The sequence below is a fragment of the Phoenix dactylifera genome, chromosome 18 (assembly GCF_009389715.1).
Source record: "Phoenix dactylifera cultivar Barhee BC4 chromosome 18, palm_55x_up_171113_PBpolish2nd_filt_p, whole genome shotgun sequence".
Classification (NCBI taxonomy): Eukaryota; Viridiplantae; Streptophyta; class Magnoliopsida; order Arecales; family Arecaceae; genus Phoenix; species Phoenix dactylifera.
This window is the reverse complement of record NC_052409.1, coordinates 9514824-9533091: the sequence shown is the minus strand read 5'-3', so window position 1 is coordinate 9533091 and position 18268 is coordinate 9514824. Positions and strand designations below refer to the sequence as shown.

The 18268-nt window shown below is 36.2% G+C and overlaps 1 protein-coding gene across 1 annotated transcript; it reads left to right on the top strand.

Annotated features, from left to right (window-relative positions):
- Window positions 1-5912: 5912 nt before the first annotated feature.
- LOC103716713 (bifunctional UDP-glucose 4-epimerase and UDP-xylose 4-epimerase 1-like) lies at window positions 5913-17432 on the top strand. The gene is given in 10 exon segments (XM_039115616.1): window positions 5913-6163; window positions 6255-6304; window positions 9442-9577; window positions 13275-13376; window positions 13502-13591; window positions 13593-13730; window positions 16478-16559; window positions 16639-16721; window positions 16804-16895; window positions 17188-17432. Coding segments are annotated over 10 exon segments (1053 nt in total). The 5' UTR covers window positions 5913-5968; the 3' UTR covers window positions 17273-17432.
- The last annotated feature ends 836 nt before the right edge of the window (window positions 17433-18268 follow it).

Here is an 18268-nt window from a genome sequence, read left to right as displayed (position 1 = left end):
GGGAAAATGCTTCCCGCGAACCAAACGAGCCCTAGGTAGCTTTTCTTTTCCAACTCATAGAGTTCTCTCATGGTTTAATAATTAAGTTTTGGATACCTCCAAGGGCATCAGAAACCCTAATCCAATCCCAAAGCCAACACTAATGAACAAGTAGGCCCAACAAGTATATCCAGCCCAGCTCACCTTACCCTTAGGAGAAGGAAAGCTATTGGTGGACCCACCGTGCCACGATTCTTAAATTCCGCACCCTTTGCCTTACCGTCTCTCTATCTCCATCTCTCTCTCACACTGTAAGGCAGCGAAATCTACTTCAAGAAAAGTGATCAACATACCACGCCTCAGCATCTCAGGTTTCATTTTTCCACTTTCTTTATTTATTTTCTTTAAGCCTATTACTGTCTATTATTTGTTGAAGTAAAATATTTTAGATTTTAATTTTTCTGGGACAGAATATTTCCAACAATTTTGAAGTAGATTTCCGACATATAATAGGCTAGTATTTAGAGTTACGCCAATGGCTATCGCAAGTGACCTTGTTTCTCTTGAAAAGTTTAATGGAAATAACTTTAAGCATTGGAGACAGAAGATGGAAATCTTCTTAACCACACTTGGGTTATTTTCCATAATTTTTGACTCTCCTCCAACTGAGAAAGAGAATGAACCAGCTATAACTTGTAATTTGGAGAAATTTAAAAAGAAAGACTACTTGTGTAGGGAAAAGGATTCTGTCCTATCTTTCTGATCCTCCTTTTGATGTCTACTGCACTTTTAAAACCTCCAAGGAGATTTGGGATGATCTTAATAAGAAATATGATATCCAAGATGTCAGAATGGACAAGTATACTGCACCCATGAGCTAACAGTAATTTATCATGAATTAGGCTTAAGGGGAATGGGTATAACTGAGAGCCTTCAAGTTGCTTGTACCATTGACAAGCTCCCACCTTCTTGGAAAGATTTTGGGTTACCCCTAAAACATAAAACCGAGGATATGACAATGAAAACCCTATTGTCTGCCATTAGGATCCAAGAACAACACCTTGAGAAAGACAATGAGCAACTCATGAACCCTGAGCTTCTAACCAAGGTGAACTTTGTAGAAGGCCATAATAAGACCCATAAGTTCAAAAACTTCAAATTTGAAAAAGGTGGACCTAGAAACAAAGAAAAATCTATGAAGCCAAAACACCAGATCAATAAGAATGATCGGAAGCTGATTTGCTACAATTGTGGGAAACTCGGTCATATGGCTCGAGTATGCCGGATGAAAAGGAAGAAGTATCAAAACTATGAACATGCACCTTCTCAATCTACAAATCCACAAACCAACAAGGTGCTATCCGGTACTGATTCTACTAGTACTGATGATCGGTATGTAACTTTAAGTCCAGAATTAAATTTTGCAATTGATTCTTCCGATTGTTTAGTAGATACAGGTGCGAATGTTCATATGTATACTAATCATACCCTTTTTACTATTTATCAGGTTCGGAGCGGCCTAACAATAACTATGGAGAACTCCACCTCGGCATAGGTGCCTGGGACTGAAAAAGCACTTCTAAGGCTTACGTCTGGGAATGTGCTTCCACTATTTAATGTGTACCATGTGTCCGAAGGAAGGAGGAATCTGATCAGTGGATCTCTTCTAATTAAGAGTAGTTATTCTTTATTATTTCAATCTAAGAAAGTGATTATAACAAAAAATGGAACATTTGTAGGTGAAGGCTATGAGTATGATGGCTTATATGTAATTAATGAAATAAATAATATATCATTGGATTTTTCTTCTGATAGCAATAATAAAGTTGTGTTTTTAGTATGTTTTTCATCTCTTTGGCATGCTAGATTAGGACATGTGAAAAATGATACTATTAAAAGAATGATTTGTTCTGGTTTATTGCCTAATGTTTCATTAAATAAAAAGAAAAAGTGACAAATTTGTGCTCAATCTAAGCAATCTAGAAAACCATTTAAAATGATAAATAGAAATTCAACTTTATTAGAATTAATACATTCAGATGTATGTGATCTGAATGGAACTTTGACTAAAGGGGGTAGAAGGTATTTCATTATCTTCATAGATGATTATTCTAAGTATTGTCAAGTTTATTTGATGAAATCTAAAGATGAAGCATTTGAGATATTTAAGACTTATAAATCTTTAGTAGAAAATCAACTTGACAAGAGAATAAAGATTCTTAGGTCAAATAGAGGAGGAAAATACACCTCTAATGACTTGAATGAATTCTGTAGAGTTAATGGACTTCTACATGAAGTAACCCCTCCCTATTCACCTCAGTCTAATGGAGTGGCTAAAAGAAAAAATAGGACTTTGCAAGATATGGTAAGATCTTTGCTTGCCAACTCAGGTTTACCTAAGGTGTGGTGGGGGGAAGCAGTGCTTATTGCATGTTTTCTGCTTAATAGAGTTCCATTTAAAGGTTCTAACGAATCTCCTTATGAACTTTGGAAAGGAAGAAAATCTAATCTAAACTTCCTAAAAGTTTGGGGCTGTTTGGCTAGGGTTAATATTCCTTTAATAAAGAAAAGAAAATTAGGACCTAATATGTTTGATGCTGTTTTTCTTCGTTATTCTCTTAATAGTGTCACTTATAAATTCCTAGTCATTAGTTCTGATATTAATGGCATAAATAAGAATACTATAATTAAATCTAAAGATGCTTCTCTCTTTGAAGACATTTTTCCATTTAAGGATAAAATAGAAAAGCATGTAATAGATAGATCTAATGATGCATCTTGTAGTTCACCCTATAATTCTCTAATTATTCCTAATAATGAAAATGAGAATGAACTTATTGATATTAATGAACTTGGTAAAGGGAAAAGAATTAGAAAAAAGAAAAATTTTGGATCTGATTTCTATACCTTTATGGTTGAAGATGATCCTAAAACATATAAAGATGCTATGAAATCATTAGATTCTATGTTTCGGAAGGAAGCTATTAATAGTGAAATTAATTTACTTATGACTAATGAAACATGGTTTCTAACTGACTTACCACCTGCTAGTAAGGCTATAGGTTGTAAATAGATATTTAAGAAGAAATTAAGACATGATGGTTCAATTGAAAAATATAAAGCAAGATTAGTTGCTAAGGGTTTTTCTCAGAAAGAGGGAATTGACTATTTTGATACGTATTCTCTTGTGACTAGGATAACCACTATCCGTACTTTAATTGCACTGGCTTCAATCCATAATTTGATAATCCATCAGATGGATGTCAAGACTACCTTCCTCCATGGTGATTTAGAGGAAGAGATTTATATGGATCAACCAGAGGGATATGTGGCTCAAGGACAAGAAAAAAAGTTTGCAGATTAGTCAAATCCTCTATGGTTTAAAACAAGCTCCTAAGCAATTGCATAGAAAATTTGATAAAATAATTGTTTCTTATTGCTTTAAAGTAAATGAATCTGGTAAGTGCTTATATTCTAAGTTAGAAAATGATTCATGTATTATCTTGTGTTTATATGTTGATGATATCTTAATTTTTGGTACTGATATGAATATTGTGACTGATATCAAAATTTTCTTGTCTAATAATTTTGATATGAAAGATTTAAGTCAAGTAGAGATAATTCTTGATAACAGATTACCAGAATACCTGAATGTATAATATTTGATCAATCACAATATATTGAGAAAGTATTGAAGAAATTTGATAAGTACAACTGTAAACCAGTGAGTACACCTTATGAGCATGGTTTGAACTTGAAGTGCAACAAAGGTGATCCAGTGGCCCAAGGAAAATATGCTCAAATTATTGGGACACTAATTTATGTTGCAAATACAAGTAGACCTGACATTTCCTATGCTATAGGAAAGCTCAGTAGGTTTAATAGTTGCTCTAGTCTTAGTCATTGGGAAGCACTGGACAGAGTACTTAGATACTTCAGAGGTACTATGTATTATGGTTTACATTACTCAAGATTTCCCGCTGTACTTGAAGGATACAGTGATGCTAGTTGGATCATTGATTCAGTGAACCGAAAAGGAGCTAGTGGATACATATTCATGTTGGGTGGTGCAGCTATTGTTTGGAGATCATCCAAACAAACTGTGATCACCAAATCCACTATGGGGGCTGAGATTGTAGCCTTAGATTCTGCAAGTCAAGAAGCAGAATGGTTTAAGAATCTTATATTAGAAATTCCTATTATGGAAAAGCCTATGCCTGCTATCTCTGTGTTATGTGATAATGAAGCCGCAATTAATACTTGTAGAAATACTAAGTATAACAAGAGAAACAGAAGACACATTAGTGTGAGACATAAGACTATTAGATACCTAATTAAAAATGGTATTATGACTTTGCAATTTGTTAGATCTAAAGATAACCTAGCAGATTCTTTGACTAAAGGACTAGCTAGAAGCAAAGTCATAGAAACATCAAAGGGGATGGGACTGAAATCCATAAAGAACCATTGACAATGGCAACCCAACCTACTCTGATTGGAGATCTCAAGACGAAAAGTTCAACGAGAAAAACAAGTTGTTTAATGATTAGTTAGCACTATAATAAAATAACTTTATGTCATTTGGTCTCTCCCTATGATGTGAGTGCTAAACACAATAGAGGTATACGGAAGAGCTTAAAACTCTGAATGAGTCCGAGTCTATGGCAAGGTGCTGTGCTGCGAGCACCCTTGGAGGACTCATCTATATGAGTATGATTGTGTGGCCGCAGTCTATGAGGACAAGGGTTTAACCCCTAGAGTGCTCATGAAACTAAAATATTGGTGCATGAGGCCGGAAAAAGGACCACCTATGATGAATCCAGTATTTGCATTTATCATGGGTGAAGTATATAGAAATCTAAAACAAAGGATTTGGTTCAAAGTTTTTTAGCTACCACTATTCCTTTCAGATGAAAATATACTTTCACTGGGTAAAGGTTCAAACCCGCAAGCTATCTTTATTGAAGCCACGACATAAACAAGCCTGGTCTAACTATTTTCTAATGTTATAAAATCTTGAAAACATTTTTTTTAATCAGGTGGAGAAATGTTAGATTTTTCTTGATTAAAAATGTTTTCATCCGAGGTGCGTGGGACCCATGCACCTCGCGCAGCGCGCTTGAGCTCGTCCGAGGCAGGTGGGTACCGCCTCGCGACGCAAGCCTCCAAGGAGGAGCCCAGGCCCTTCGCACCTATGCTCCTTCGAGGCGGGTGGGTCCCGCCTCGCGACGCGAGCCTCTGAGGCGTGAGGAGCCGAGGCCCTTCGTGCCTGTGCTCGTCCGAAGCGCGAGGAGCCAAGGCGGCCTCTCACCCGTGCTCGTCCGAGGCAGGTGGGAGTTGAGGCCGAGGTCGCACCTCCTACCTGAGGTGCAAGGAGCCGAGGCCGAGGTCGTGCTAGAGGCGTGAGGAGCCACGTCGCTTCCTTGCTTGCGCCTCTTCGCGACGCGCCCTCTTCGTAGGAACAACCTTCTTTTCGCGACCGACCTCGCATCCGCTGGCCCTACTCTTAGTGTTTTTTTCAAACTTTCTTCCCAATTTTGACCGTTGGATCGTTTTTGGTCACGTCTGTCCTGAAGAAATCTATAAATAGTTGTCTACGGAGTAGATAGAAGACAATCGGAAGTAAGAACTTCTATTCTCCTTTTCAGTTTTTTTTTTTTTTTTTCATTCAATCAACGGACTTGCTGCATACTGATTCTCAGTTCGAAGGCTTCTTTGATCCGTGCAAATTATTGAGGTAGAAGAAACATTGCGAAAGACTGTTATATTTTATGAGTAGAATGCCATCCAAGCCAAGTGCACTGTAAGGCGGTAAAATCTACTTTAAAAAAAGTGACCAATATAGGACGTTTCAGCATCTCGGATTTTATTTTTTCACTTTTACTTTTTTTTTTTTTTTTTTTTAAGCCAGCTACTGTCTATTATTTGTTGAAGTCTAATATTCCCAACATCCTTATCTCTGCCTCTTGCCGTTCCTCGTCTTCGTCCAATGGCGCCGTCGTCGGAGCAGAAGCAGAGCATTTTGGTGACGGGCGGCGGGGGGTTCATCGGGACGCACACGGTGCTGCAGCTTCTCAGGGAGGGATTCCGCGTCACCATCATCGACAACTCCGTCCCGGAGGCCGTCGACCGTGTCCGCGATCTCGCCGGCCCCGCCCTCTCTCGCAATCTCCATTTCTTTCTCGTACTCCATTCCTCCTCCTCCTCCTCCTCCCCCTTAGTCTCTCTCTCTCTATCTGGATCTCGATGATGAATGCCCTTGTTTTTCTTGGCAGGGCGATCTTCGGAACAAGGAGGACTTGGAGAAGGTCTTCTCCGAAACCAGGTCAGAATCTTCTCAGCTTTACTTTACTTTCTTTTTTATTTTTGTGTTTCTTAGTACATATTTTTATATTAGTTGGTAACTGACTTTGACGCTGAACTCATTTATTGTACCGGTTTTTGTGTATTTTAGTAAGATTGAGGGTTACGAGGTGTTTCTTCTCTCTCTCTCTCTCTCTCTGCGCTACTGGTTCAGTGTCGACTCTTATTGTATAAGACTAATATATGGAGCAATTTTATTTATATGTATGGATTTTGTGTGATGGTTTGATCTTTGATCAGTATATGATAAGTAGTGAAGCTCTGGAGAAGCCATGCGTTGTTTGGTTTGTCGCTTGTCCTTGTTTGCTGAAAAAAGTATCCAGATTTGAATTCACGGCCTGTTAATATAGGAAATGGCAAGTGCGATTTCCATGACAGATTGCATAGCCTACAAATGGCGAACTTTGCTTTTGATTGATGAGCAGAGTTGACTTCGTTTTAATTTTGCGGTTGTTTGTATAGGCAGACTTTCTTATTTCAAGTGGAAGAAGGAAAGTTAAAAAAGATGACATGAATGTCTTTTTTAATGCAAATTTATTAATAGCACTCTAAGCTCACAAGTGAAAGTGAATTTTCTGCACAAGATAGATTCTATAGCCATAAGATTCCACCAACAACCAAATGAAAAATATGGGCTCAAAGTTTTCGTACTGAAGCAAGCAGAAAAAGAAAGTAGTTAAGAGCTGTATGACCTTGACAGAGAACTCCGTGTGACCACTACAAACAGGCAGGGAAGATGATTGAGCACTAGCTTTTTTCCAGGAATCATGTGTTCTCATAGCTAGTGCTACAGGGTAGAAAGTTGCTTTTTTTCTTTGCTTTTCCTTATTCAAAACTTTTTCTTGGCAACAAAATGGTTGAACTACTATCCAAAATGACATAAGGGGTCTTAGGAACCTAAAAATGTTCTACTATAAAGATCTTAAAAGCAATTTCTAGCCTATCTGCGGCACTCATCTTCATTCACTGAACAAATCAGCTTGGAACATCAACTATGCTGATAAATACAATATGGACCGACCTCTAAAAAACTTCACTTATTTTCTTCTTATTATCAACGTAAGCATTTATGGCCAAAGTCAATGCCTTAGAAGCAATATAGTGAGATTAGGGTGTCTGTGTGGATCAAAAATACTAGTACAGTTTGGACCTAAATCTTATCATTCCCTCTAGGCTCTGTTGTACCATGCCCTGTCTTGCTCCTTTTCCCATTCCCACTCTGGACTTCTAGGTGACTTGGTGTTTTTTAAAGTTGCAACCCAAATTCTTGAAGCCGTATCATAAAATGACACTTGTTAAATCATCAAAGCAATGACAAACCCTATATATTTTCATTTGTTTAGCTTTATATCCGGCAACTGTTGTTCTAACTGAAACTGATCAACTTAAGAAAGTGAGGATCTATTTCCTCGACTACCTATCTCCTGTATTTATGATTTATGAGTTGTATTGACTGGTTCACATGCATTAAGCAGTGTAGGGTGTTCCATTGGTATATATCATCAGCAATGAAGATCGAACTCATAGAATAATCAATCTGGAATGCATTAATGAGATATAGCACATACTGTTCTGTCCTTTTAGGCATGTATAAGAGAATAATTACATTGGTATGCTATTGGCGAAAGATTTACCATGACAACATAGCCCTGGGCTATGCTTGTAAATTTGTTTTAGATGATTACAGCTAACAGCTAATGGGATGATGGATGAATACCTCATAAGTATATTCAAAGAGATTAGTCTGAACTAGATAACCCATTTAAAGCAAGGGATAGCACCACATTGAGATACTTTATTAGAAAAATATCAATTAGTTATTTTTTTTTCATTTTTGTCAATTAAATCATAATATAGCTAGGCTATTTTTGTTCATAGCATTTGTTATAATTCAAATTACTCAATCTTTAAGTGAATTTTGTCCTTCTATGAGCATGTTTACTATTTTCTTCACTCTCCAACTTTCTCCTGATGCTTATTCGATGAACAATGAGATTTTGTTGTTACTAAATAGATGTTGAGCCCCAATTCTGTTTAATGTTAGCTCACTCAAGAATCTGCATAAGAATGTTGTATGCATTTTATCTTGACTACTATAACTAAATGCATCTATGAATCCCATAACAGGCTCCGTCTAATCTTTAACAAATATGCACCTCTATCCACAAAGAAGAAAGGAGGAAAGTACATTAATAAATAATGCAAGTGAACCGACCAGTTCCTCTTGTGCCTTCATTTGAATCAGCTACGCACATTACACATATCAAGTGCTTGCATACATTCTTATCAGAAGAGACTGTAATGTCTTCGTGCAAACTTTTAAAACAATAAAAAGGATTAGCTACCTTAAGCGGGTGTTGGTGGGGATGCAGGTAAGTATATTTCTCAAAATATTTTAGAATTGGAAGCACTGGTGAAGTTGGTAGAGGAATGAGTTTTCTGAGAGATTCCTAAGTGGTTGTGGCATCCCAAGTAGAAGTTTTCTGCTACTCATGTTTGTTCATGACATAAACTGACAAAGAAAGTACAACGAATCAGCATATTTAATGTCAAAGTGGGCTTGAAAAAGAATAGCCCAACCTTTGAAGCGCACCTATTTCATAGAGCATATGCAGCTGACATTTTGACTATTCTTATTGTATCGAATTATAACAGTGCACACTTGACATGCGGCAACTTCATTGAATGGTTTGGTTTTCATGATATAAGTTTACTAAGTTGATGCCTTAAATCATCATTATAGTCTGGCATGCTTATGTATAATGTTATTTTTGCATGCTCTCTTGTACTAGGGTTTACATATGCAGTTGCTATAAATCAGTGATAGTGAAAGTGAAATGTTGTTTTCTTTGGAAGCACTACTTATCATACTATTTTTGGCACCTTCCGCTTAGTTCTTTTGCACTATTTTTTGTGTTTTATGGTCTAGCCTATATAACTAGTTTAGGAAAAAAAATCACCCCTATATAAATGCAGTGTTTCATTAGTTTCTCCTGTCAGGAAGAATCCATTTAGGTGTTTTAGCAAAAGCTTTTCTTAAGCTTGTGGCTTTTCATCTTTTAATAATTTATTAATTATTGTAACGTGTTATCCATGTAGATATGATGCTGTCATCCATGTTGCTGGACTGAAGGCTGTTGGTGTGAGTGTGGCGAAGCCTTTGCTTTATTACAATAACAATTTGATTGGCACAATAAACTTGTATGAGTTTATGGGAAAATATGGTTGCAAAAAGGTTTGCTCTCTTCAATTACTAACTTTGTTCTCTTTCTAACTTTGTACATATAAGAAAAGATAGAGATGATATCTTCTAAATAACATAGTAATTGTTTATTTTATACACTGACATATATTTTACATGATGATCCTTTGGAAAACATAATAAGTTTACATTATTACTCTCGTTGGGAGGTATTATTGGAAAATAGCATGTTCTCATCTTCAAACAATCCATTGTTAGGCTCTTGCAAAAATCTATGAACACATCTCATCTTTAGGGAATAATAAATAGATTGATTTCCAAGCATGTAGCTAAAATTATGTTCAAGGAGTTGAGGGTGAATGTTGTGCCCTCTAGTGTTCCTTCACTATATGTTTGTTATAGTCTTAGGCCATATTTGGTATTGCTGTAGCTAGTAGAGATTTTGTTGGTAAAGCCTTGGGAAATAAAGCTTTCAACAAAAAGCTGTTTATTGTTTAGTAACCAGATTGAGGTAGTGCTTTTAGTATCAGAAAATGATAATGAAGAACGTTACGTAGTGCTTTCAATTGTACTTTCAAAAACTATTAAGTATTCTTAATTTATAAATTATTTATTTTGATATTTAACATAAATAATATAATAAATAATAAATTAAAAAATTAATTTTAAAATATAACAGTATTTTATAGTATTATTATATTATAATAATATTATTAGAATATATATAATTATTATATTATTACTATATTATAATGTATTATATTGTTATTTTATTATACCATCAAAACTATTATGATTAAGTATCGTTAACTTATAAATAATTTTTGGATCTCTTGAGTGAGCTTTGTCTTCAAAAATAGCTTCTCAGCACATCTCAATTATAGTTTTTGCCCAAAAGCTCCAAATTGTTGTTTTTCACTGGTAGATTTTTTTCAGCTTTTGGAAGAGCCTCTTCGGAATCTAAAGCTTTGCTAGCCAATGAAGACAACTCATATGAGAATGCAGAGGCATCAAAGGCAACTTTGATTCAAGGTGAAAAGGAAATACAATATCTAAGGAGGGATTGATGGTTCCCTTCCTTAGCCAAATCCAAGGGGGGTTGATGTACCCTGCCTTGGCCCAAGTCCCTTAGGACCGAAATTAGGCAATATGCCTACCCAAGCCTATGGCCGAATGCACTTACAAGTGGCTAACTATTCAATGTCCAAAAGTTTCACCAAAAATTTCTGCTGCTCGGGTATGGTGATCTTTGTTCTAGGAGATGACGGATGTTGTTTCAAAATTTTTACCAAGCACTCAAAATCACCTAAAAAAGCTTCTGACCCTTCAAGAAGCGCTTTTTAGCCCTCCAAAAGCTATACCGAAGGGGGCCTTAATTATTGGCTGTCATACTCTTTTAGTATCAATATCATTGAGATTGCTGCTGCTGAGTTTTCGTATGCTCATTGTTGCACACCATCTTGTACCAAATGAAGTTTTTTCTAGAAAGATAATTTTGATTTATTTTCTTGGCTTTTTGTTGGGTTGAGGTGATGCTTTGGATTCATCTGGACAAACTTTTGAGTTAGATGCATCAGTAAGAACTTATCCAAAACAAATGCCACATTAGCTCATTGACAAAAAGAATCAAAGAAAAAGGAGGACGAAAAAAAGAAGGAAAGAGGTGTTCCCCTGCTTTTTATGAGTTTAATACTTCCGTTCTTGTGTTTGGGTAACCCAGATATTAAAGGAGGGGTTGTCTAAAGATAAAAGATAATAGAATTTATTCAGTTTTTGAGAGGAGAAATCTTCTTTGCAGAATTGTGGCCTCGAGATACTCCATCAAACCCTTTTCCCCCTTTTCCTTTTCAATTTTTCCTTTTTTCTTTTGTGTGTGTGTGTGTGTCTCGGGGTGAGGGGATGTTTGGTGGGCCTTTTGTGTTAACCTTTCTTGAGGGTTCCACTGTATCTGGCAAAACTTTCACCTTTTATTTCTTATTATATGAGTACCCTATGATAGCCTTAAAGCAGTCCTACTTGTGATGGAGTTTCTAGTGGAGAGTGGAAAAAAGAGATTAATTGGTGCAAGCAGGCCTTATGAGGGTCTATATTGGCCAACCACCCACGTATTACCCATTTTGCAAAATTATAGGAATTTAAGAAAGTGATTTTATATTCCATGGTGTTTACTCCATGATTACAATTCATGACTTCATGATCCTTAAGTATATTCTTGATAATGATTCCACCAGGACGTCTTCCGTTATTTGCTGATAAATTCTACCTAATCATTTTATCTAATTATGGTTTAATGTTTTGTTGTTCTTAATGTATCTTCTTAGAGTTGGCCTATTTTCTCAATCTCTCGTCAGTGTTGAATCATAGATTAAGTTCCCTGTACAAAAACACTAACTTTCATTTTGTTTTTGTTTGGCAAGTTAAAATTTTTATACATGTAAATACCTATTAAAACCTCTATATTTTTCCAGTACATCTACCCATCAACCCTTAAATTAGTTAACTTAGTGTTTAAACTAGTTCTTAAGCAAGTCCTGTTACTTTTCTGTCAAACACCTTTAAACCTCTTGTTTATAGTTCAGTACAGCAACATGTAAAGTCCCTGCATTATCTTGAAATCAAACCTATCCAGACTTAATTCCTAAAGCCCCTATATTAGGATTTACATTCATAGATTGTCATTCTATCGTAGTATATGAAGTGTATAATCTTTGAGGGGCTTTTGTATACATACCCTCCAAAGTATGTCTTTTGGTGCATTTTCCCCTCTACAATTACATTTTGCACATATTCCCTTATTCACCTAATAATAATCAGTAATATAGATACCATCTTTTGTTGCGTGATAACTTGACAAGGGCTTGACAAATTTACAATTTAGGAAAAGACCGATATATCCTCCATCTTTATGGGTGAAGAAACTGGACATAATACAGTGAAAAACCCAAAGGTGGCACCTAATTTGTTCCTTCAAACTTCATGCATCTTGCCTTCTCCCTACCTCCTGATCACCCCATTTGCCGCTCAACCTCTACGCTACACCCATTGCTCTTGTCCAACACCTTGGACCTTCCTTGCTATCAGTGTTGCCCTGCCTTTATCCAACCCCAGCACCTGCACATTTGTGAATGCGTGCTAACTCATTGGTGTCTTTATCTCCCTTCCCCCCTCACTTGCAATCATGCGAACTGGTGGTCTCTAGATTGGCCATTAATCAAATAGAGAAGAGATGGACATTGGTTGAAATGGCCCAAGGACTATCCACTTACTATATTGTTCTGGTTGGTGATAGCGTGTATATAAAGAGGTCATTCATCATGTGATCCCACTTCTTTGAATGAGGATAATTGGAAGTGTCAATGAGGAAGAATACCACCGCCAACATGATCCAGACCTCATTTTTGTGTTGGCCTGTATGCACACTTGATACATTTTGCCGATGTACTTAAATGCTTCCAAAGATGTCATTGTGCAAATCCCTACAACCATGCATGAGGTGGAATCTTGTGAATCTTTGTTTATATGAGGCGATGTAAGACTTTAATTACTTTATGCAATTAATTGACATATTCAGTGTGTTCACAGTTATTTCTGTTTCTAACCTCACTTGAGTATTAATAACGATATTTAATTTAAAAGAAAAGGCTTTTAATGCAGCTATACTTTTAGCTTTAACCTCATTTATGCTTATTTATTTTCACTGATTTATGCTGTGTCATTTTATGCAATGTAGATGGTCTTTTCATCATCTGCTACAGTTTATGGTCAGCCTGAAAAGATTCCATGTGTTGAAGATTATGAGCTAGGAGCAATGAATCCATATGGTAGGACTAAGGTACATTCAACAGCCCTAAAAAATATGCTGTCTGATTCTGTGTTCATGAATAAAAACATTCTTGGGCCTCGTGCATATCCGGTAGTTCTCAATTACTAATGCAGCTGTAATATTTGGCTTACTAGCTTTTTCTCGAAGAGATTGCTCGTGATATTCAAAAGGCTGATCCAGAATGGAGAATAATACATTTAAGATACTCCAACCCTGTTGGAGCTCAATGAGAGTGGTCATATTGGTGAAGATCCCAAAGGTATTCCAAATAATTTGATGCCTTACATCCAGCAAGTTGCTGTTGGCAGGCTGCCTGAGTTAAACGTATATGGATATGCTTATCCAACAAAGGATGGTACTGCGGGTATGTAACATTAGCCATCTCTGATTGTATGTAGTTATTTATTGTTGTAATTTTCTAACCAGGATGGTTGGTGCTGTTATAATCTATGTCACTATCAAGGTTAGGTGACTGTTATAATCTTATGTTCACTATCAAGGTTATCAGCCATATCTTTTAAGCTATTAACAACTGTAAAGGCATTTATTATGGATATTGCATGTCTTATATAAGTGTTTTAACGGCATTAACAGTCTTGCCTCACATTATTGCCATTCCAGGGTATTTTAATTATTTTGATACCTTGTAGAATATAACTATAGTATTATTACTTAATCTTGAATTTGCTTTAAATATTCAAATATCATTAACATGAACTCTCATAACATCCTGCTCGAAGCCATTTCAATGACCTAGAAAAGCTAGTTTTACGGAGCAAAAGTACAAATTAAGAAAAGATTCACTTTAAACACCAATCACTTATAACTACTATTAGTGGTGTGCAGTGGTTATGGCGCATGGTTATTATGTGCCAATAATGGTGTTGTTAAACAATGCTATTCAATTGTGTGAACTCTTCTAGTGATTAGAAACGCTTCGATTAGAAGTCTTGCCTGCATTCCTTTTAACAGCTTTCTGAATGCAGAGTTAAACATTTATATGCATGACCACCTTTTTCTGTCACAATGCAAATGTTTGCCATCATGCCCTGAAGCTTTTACATGCCAATGTTATCGACAGACAAGTGTTGTCCATGCTGGTCGGCATGGACTAGCACATACTATGCTAGTGCCTTCTCATCACACCGCAAGGTTCTGTGCCAGTGCTTGGCAAGGTGCAAGGTCAGCGAGTGCCTGTGCACTCAATACTTAGTCGTTGATATTGTCCATTCTAGATAAAGATTATCTTGACATTATTCATCATATTTATATATTTTGGCTGAATATAATTATCTCTGTTCCTTTCCCCAGATTTTTCTTCAGCCTCTATATATAGTGACTGCTAATACACCCTCTCATTTTCAGCCTATCACTTTGCTTCTCACAGTGGATACCTGTCTAAAATATGAATAGTGATTATTATGAATAAATTCTCTAGGTGCATCACCATATATTGCACCTATTACTAACCAACCAAGCATTGAATGCAAAAGGCATGTGCAGAGTGGCAGTCAAGTTAATGGTTGTTGGACAGTTTGCGACTGTATTTGATCTGACCTGGATTTTATGTGAAGAACTTAACAATTAAGTGATGTATAGCATTAGGGTTGATTCAAAGGGGTTTTGCACGTGATTGATGGTGTAAAGGTGGTTATAAATTATGGAGCTTCTGCAGAAAATTTCACCTCATTATCGAATTTGCAGAGAAGGGCTGCTTTTTTCTTTTGTAGAAAGTCTTCCGAAATTTTAGATGTGAATCAACTTGTATTAGGGGTTCATCCACTACAATGTATGCATGCATTGACTAAGATAAGTGTGTAAATTTATCTGAGGCTAGGGGAATAATCTTTTACTCAAAAGCAGAGCATTTTGCAAAAGAGACAAATGTGGCCCTTTCAGCAATTATGAAAATAAAATGGACTGTTTGGCAAAATTTCTGTTGATTAAATATATCAAGCAGCTAAAATCAAATTAAACAACATCATGTAAGTTACATATGAGGTTTCAATTCAAATAGTCTATGGTATGTTGTGGTATATCCAATTTTTAGGACTTCTGCAGCATATGTTGCTTCTCCTCTAGTCAATTTTTTAATAAAACAGCCATAATAATTTTTTTTTGGAAAAATTGATCAAAGACTGTGTATAATAATTATTGATAACTGAACTATTTTGATTGATATAAGAGGAACTTGATCATATCTTTGTTTTTGGGAGGGGTTTCCTTACTTTGGGCTTTTAGGTCTTTGTTGTCTAAGATTACCTTGGCCAGCAATTTATTTTAAGCATGGTTTGCTGTACCGCCCAGCATGAGGCATACCATACCATACCGGAAGAAAACCGGTACAAAACATACCTTCAAGTCGGTACAAGCCACGTACTATCCATACTGAGGTATACCGACTTGTACTGAGCTGCATACCGATCTGTACTAAGGCGTATCAAGATAAAATTGAAAAAAATTGATTAGAGAGCTATTTCGGTACAGAGATATCCCGTACCGTACCGATAAGTTTCGATATTGTGGATCTTGATTTTAAGTTATGGAGGGTTGCGTCGGGTTAAGATTTCGTTACAAATAAGTTCTCAACTTGATGAATTTTATATCAATTCATAATGCCAATGCAATGGAAATGGGTTAAAGCTTGACAGTTCAGATTTAAAATACTTTCTTTGGAATTAACAATATATTCATGCCATTTCGTTGTCTAATATCAGTTCAGTGACCTAGTTTTGTGCATATGAACTTAAAACCAGTCTACTAATGTCATGCTGACATGTAAACCTGATGTTCTTTTTATCATTTGCTTTGTGTTTTATCATGAACTACTAACTGATATGCAGTACTTTTTGGCTTCAATGAGGACTAGTACTAATACCAAATAATACCTATTATTGTGCCAAATTTGATGGCTATCTTCTATAATTATTTTTATATTGAAATAATAAAAAATTCAAATTTATGTAATGTCAACCAGAAATCATTAATTTATGTGAAGTATGCTTTAAGCATAAGAACTATTGCTATTTGGTTGACTTCTATTGCTGTTAGACAGAATAGTGTTTTATTAAAAGTCAAATCTTCTTATGACATTTTGTTATCCAAATCAGATTCGAGATTACATTCATGTCATGGACTTAGCTGATGGTCATATAGCAGCTCTTCGAAAGCTTTTTGCTACAGGAGATATTGGTCCTCTCTCTCTCTCCCCCTCCCTCGTGTGTGTTAAGTGACCACCACTGGTCTGTGTTAACTGGTCTGTGTTTTCCAGGTTGTGTTGCTTACAACTTGGGTACTGGACATGGAACGTCTGTCCTCGAAATGGTTGCAGCATTTGAGAAGGCATCTGGCAAGGTATGTTGCTTATGAGCATTTTTCTGTATGTTCCAAAAAAACATCGTTCATCCTTTTGTTTTCTTAACTTTGTAATATTCAGAAAATACCCATCAAGTTATGCCCAAGAAGACTAGGTGACGCTACTGTAGTCTATGCGTCTGCAGAAAAAGCTCAAAAGGAACTAGGTTGGAGGTAAGTTTTCCACAATTATTGGTTCTATGACTAATTCTTACCAAAGTTTGTTTGATACTTAACACGAAGACCTTACCATGCTAGTGAGTTAACAGACATTTTTAAAGTTCTCGTTGGGAACACACAGATCTAGCTTTAAGATAGTCTGGAATTGAAACATGCTTTTATCCATTATACAGTATTGTACTGTTTAACATTACCCCATTTGTTTTTATATCTTGATTGATCCATGTTTCTGGTTAAAATTATTTCATCAAGCAATACTGAATGGATGTGAGAATGCCACTTGCAGAGCAAAATATGGGATAGAAGAGATGTGCAGAGACCAATGGAACTGGGCAAGTAAGAATCCATGTGGTTACCGGCTGCAACCTTGAATTCTCAAAGATGCCAATATCGTGGAAAAATTCGAATAGATATTAGACTATGCAATTCCAAATAATCTTTCTTTTCTGCCATAACGAGCCATTTGGCAGCTTCAGACATGTCTTTATAACATCATGAACCTAAGTAAAACATTATCATTTTTATTGTGCAGCTTGTTAAGCCCTTACTTGTGAATGGATAAGTTGGAATCAAATACATTTTACTTCTAGGTGTTTCTAAATGAAGTCAGTGTAAGAGTGAGAAGTGTGCTTTGTATGCAGCGCACTGGATGAGTTGGTAGAGGCTCAGGTTCCTGTTGTTGAGGTCACAGGTTCAGTTCACAATGAGGCTGTTGCAGAATTCGTGAATTTCTGCAGCTGTAGAAGTGGAGGTTATGAGTTGGTCGTCGATCCAGCCAGTTCAGGGACAACTGTGGGGGATCAGGTTGAGTTAGCTCGCTTCGAGTTTTATTTGGTTAGATTGGTCCGGTTTGGTCAAATTTGATCCACTTGAGGCCAATTATGTTAGGTTGATGTAGGTCAAATTTACTTGAGTCTGGTCCATCAGAGTCATAAACTTGAACATAATGACTTTGAAAGCAATTGCCTTGAAGTAATTTGGTTTATTTGTTTTCTGCTGGTGATATCATGGAGACGAGAAAGACAGTGTTCAAACAGGCTGAAGGGATCAAAGGTTATTAAGCTGAACAAAGCCAACTTTGCAAGAACACTAAGGGCATATTTGGTGTCACTTCTATTATTGAAAAGTTTGTCAAAGAAAGGAAGTCAGAATTTAGGTCTTCTAGCTTCCCCAAAAAGTATTTTTTGCAACATCTTGTAGGAGCATTTTTCGAATATTTTTACCAAACACTTATTTTCTAAAAAGAATTTTTGCTTTAAAAGTTATAAAATTCTATTTTTGTAGTGTTACTAAACATGCTTTAAATGCAATACTTGAGGTCGAGGTTTTGTCATTTGATCTGCAATTAAGGACCACAGGTTTTAAAG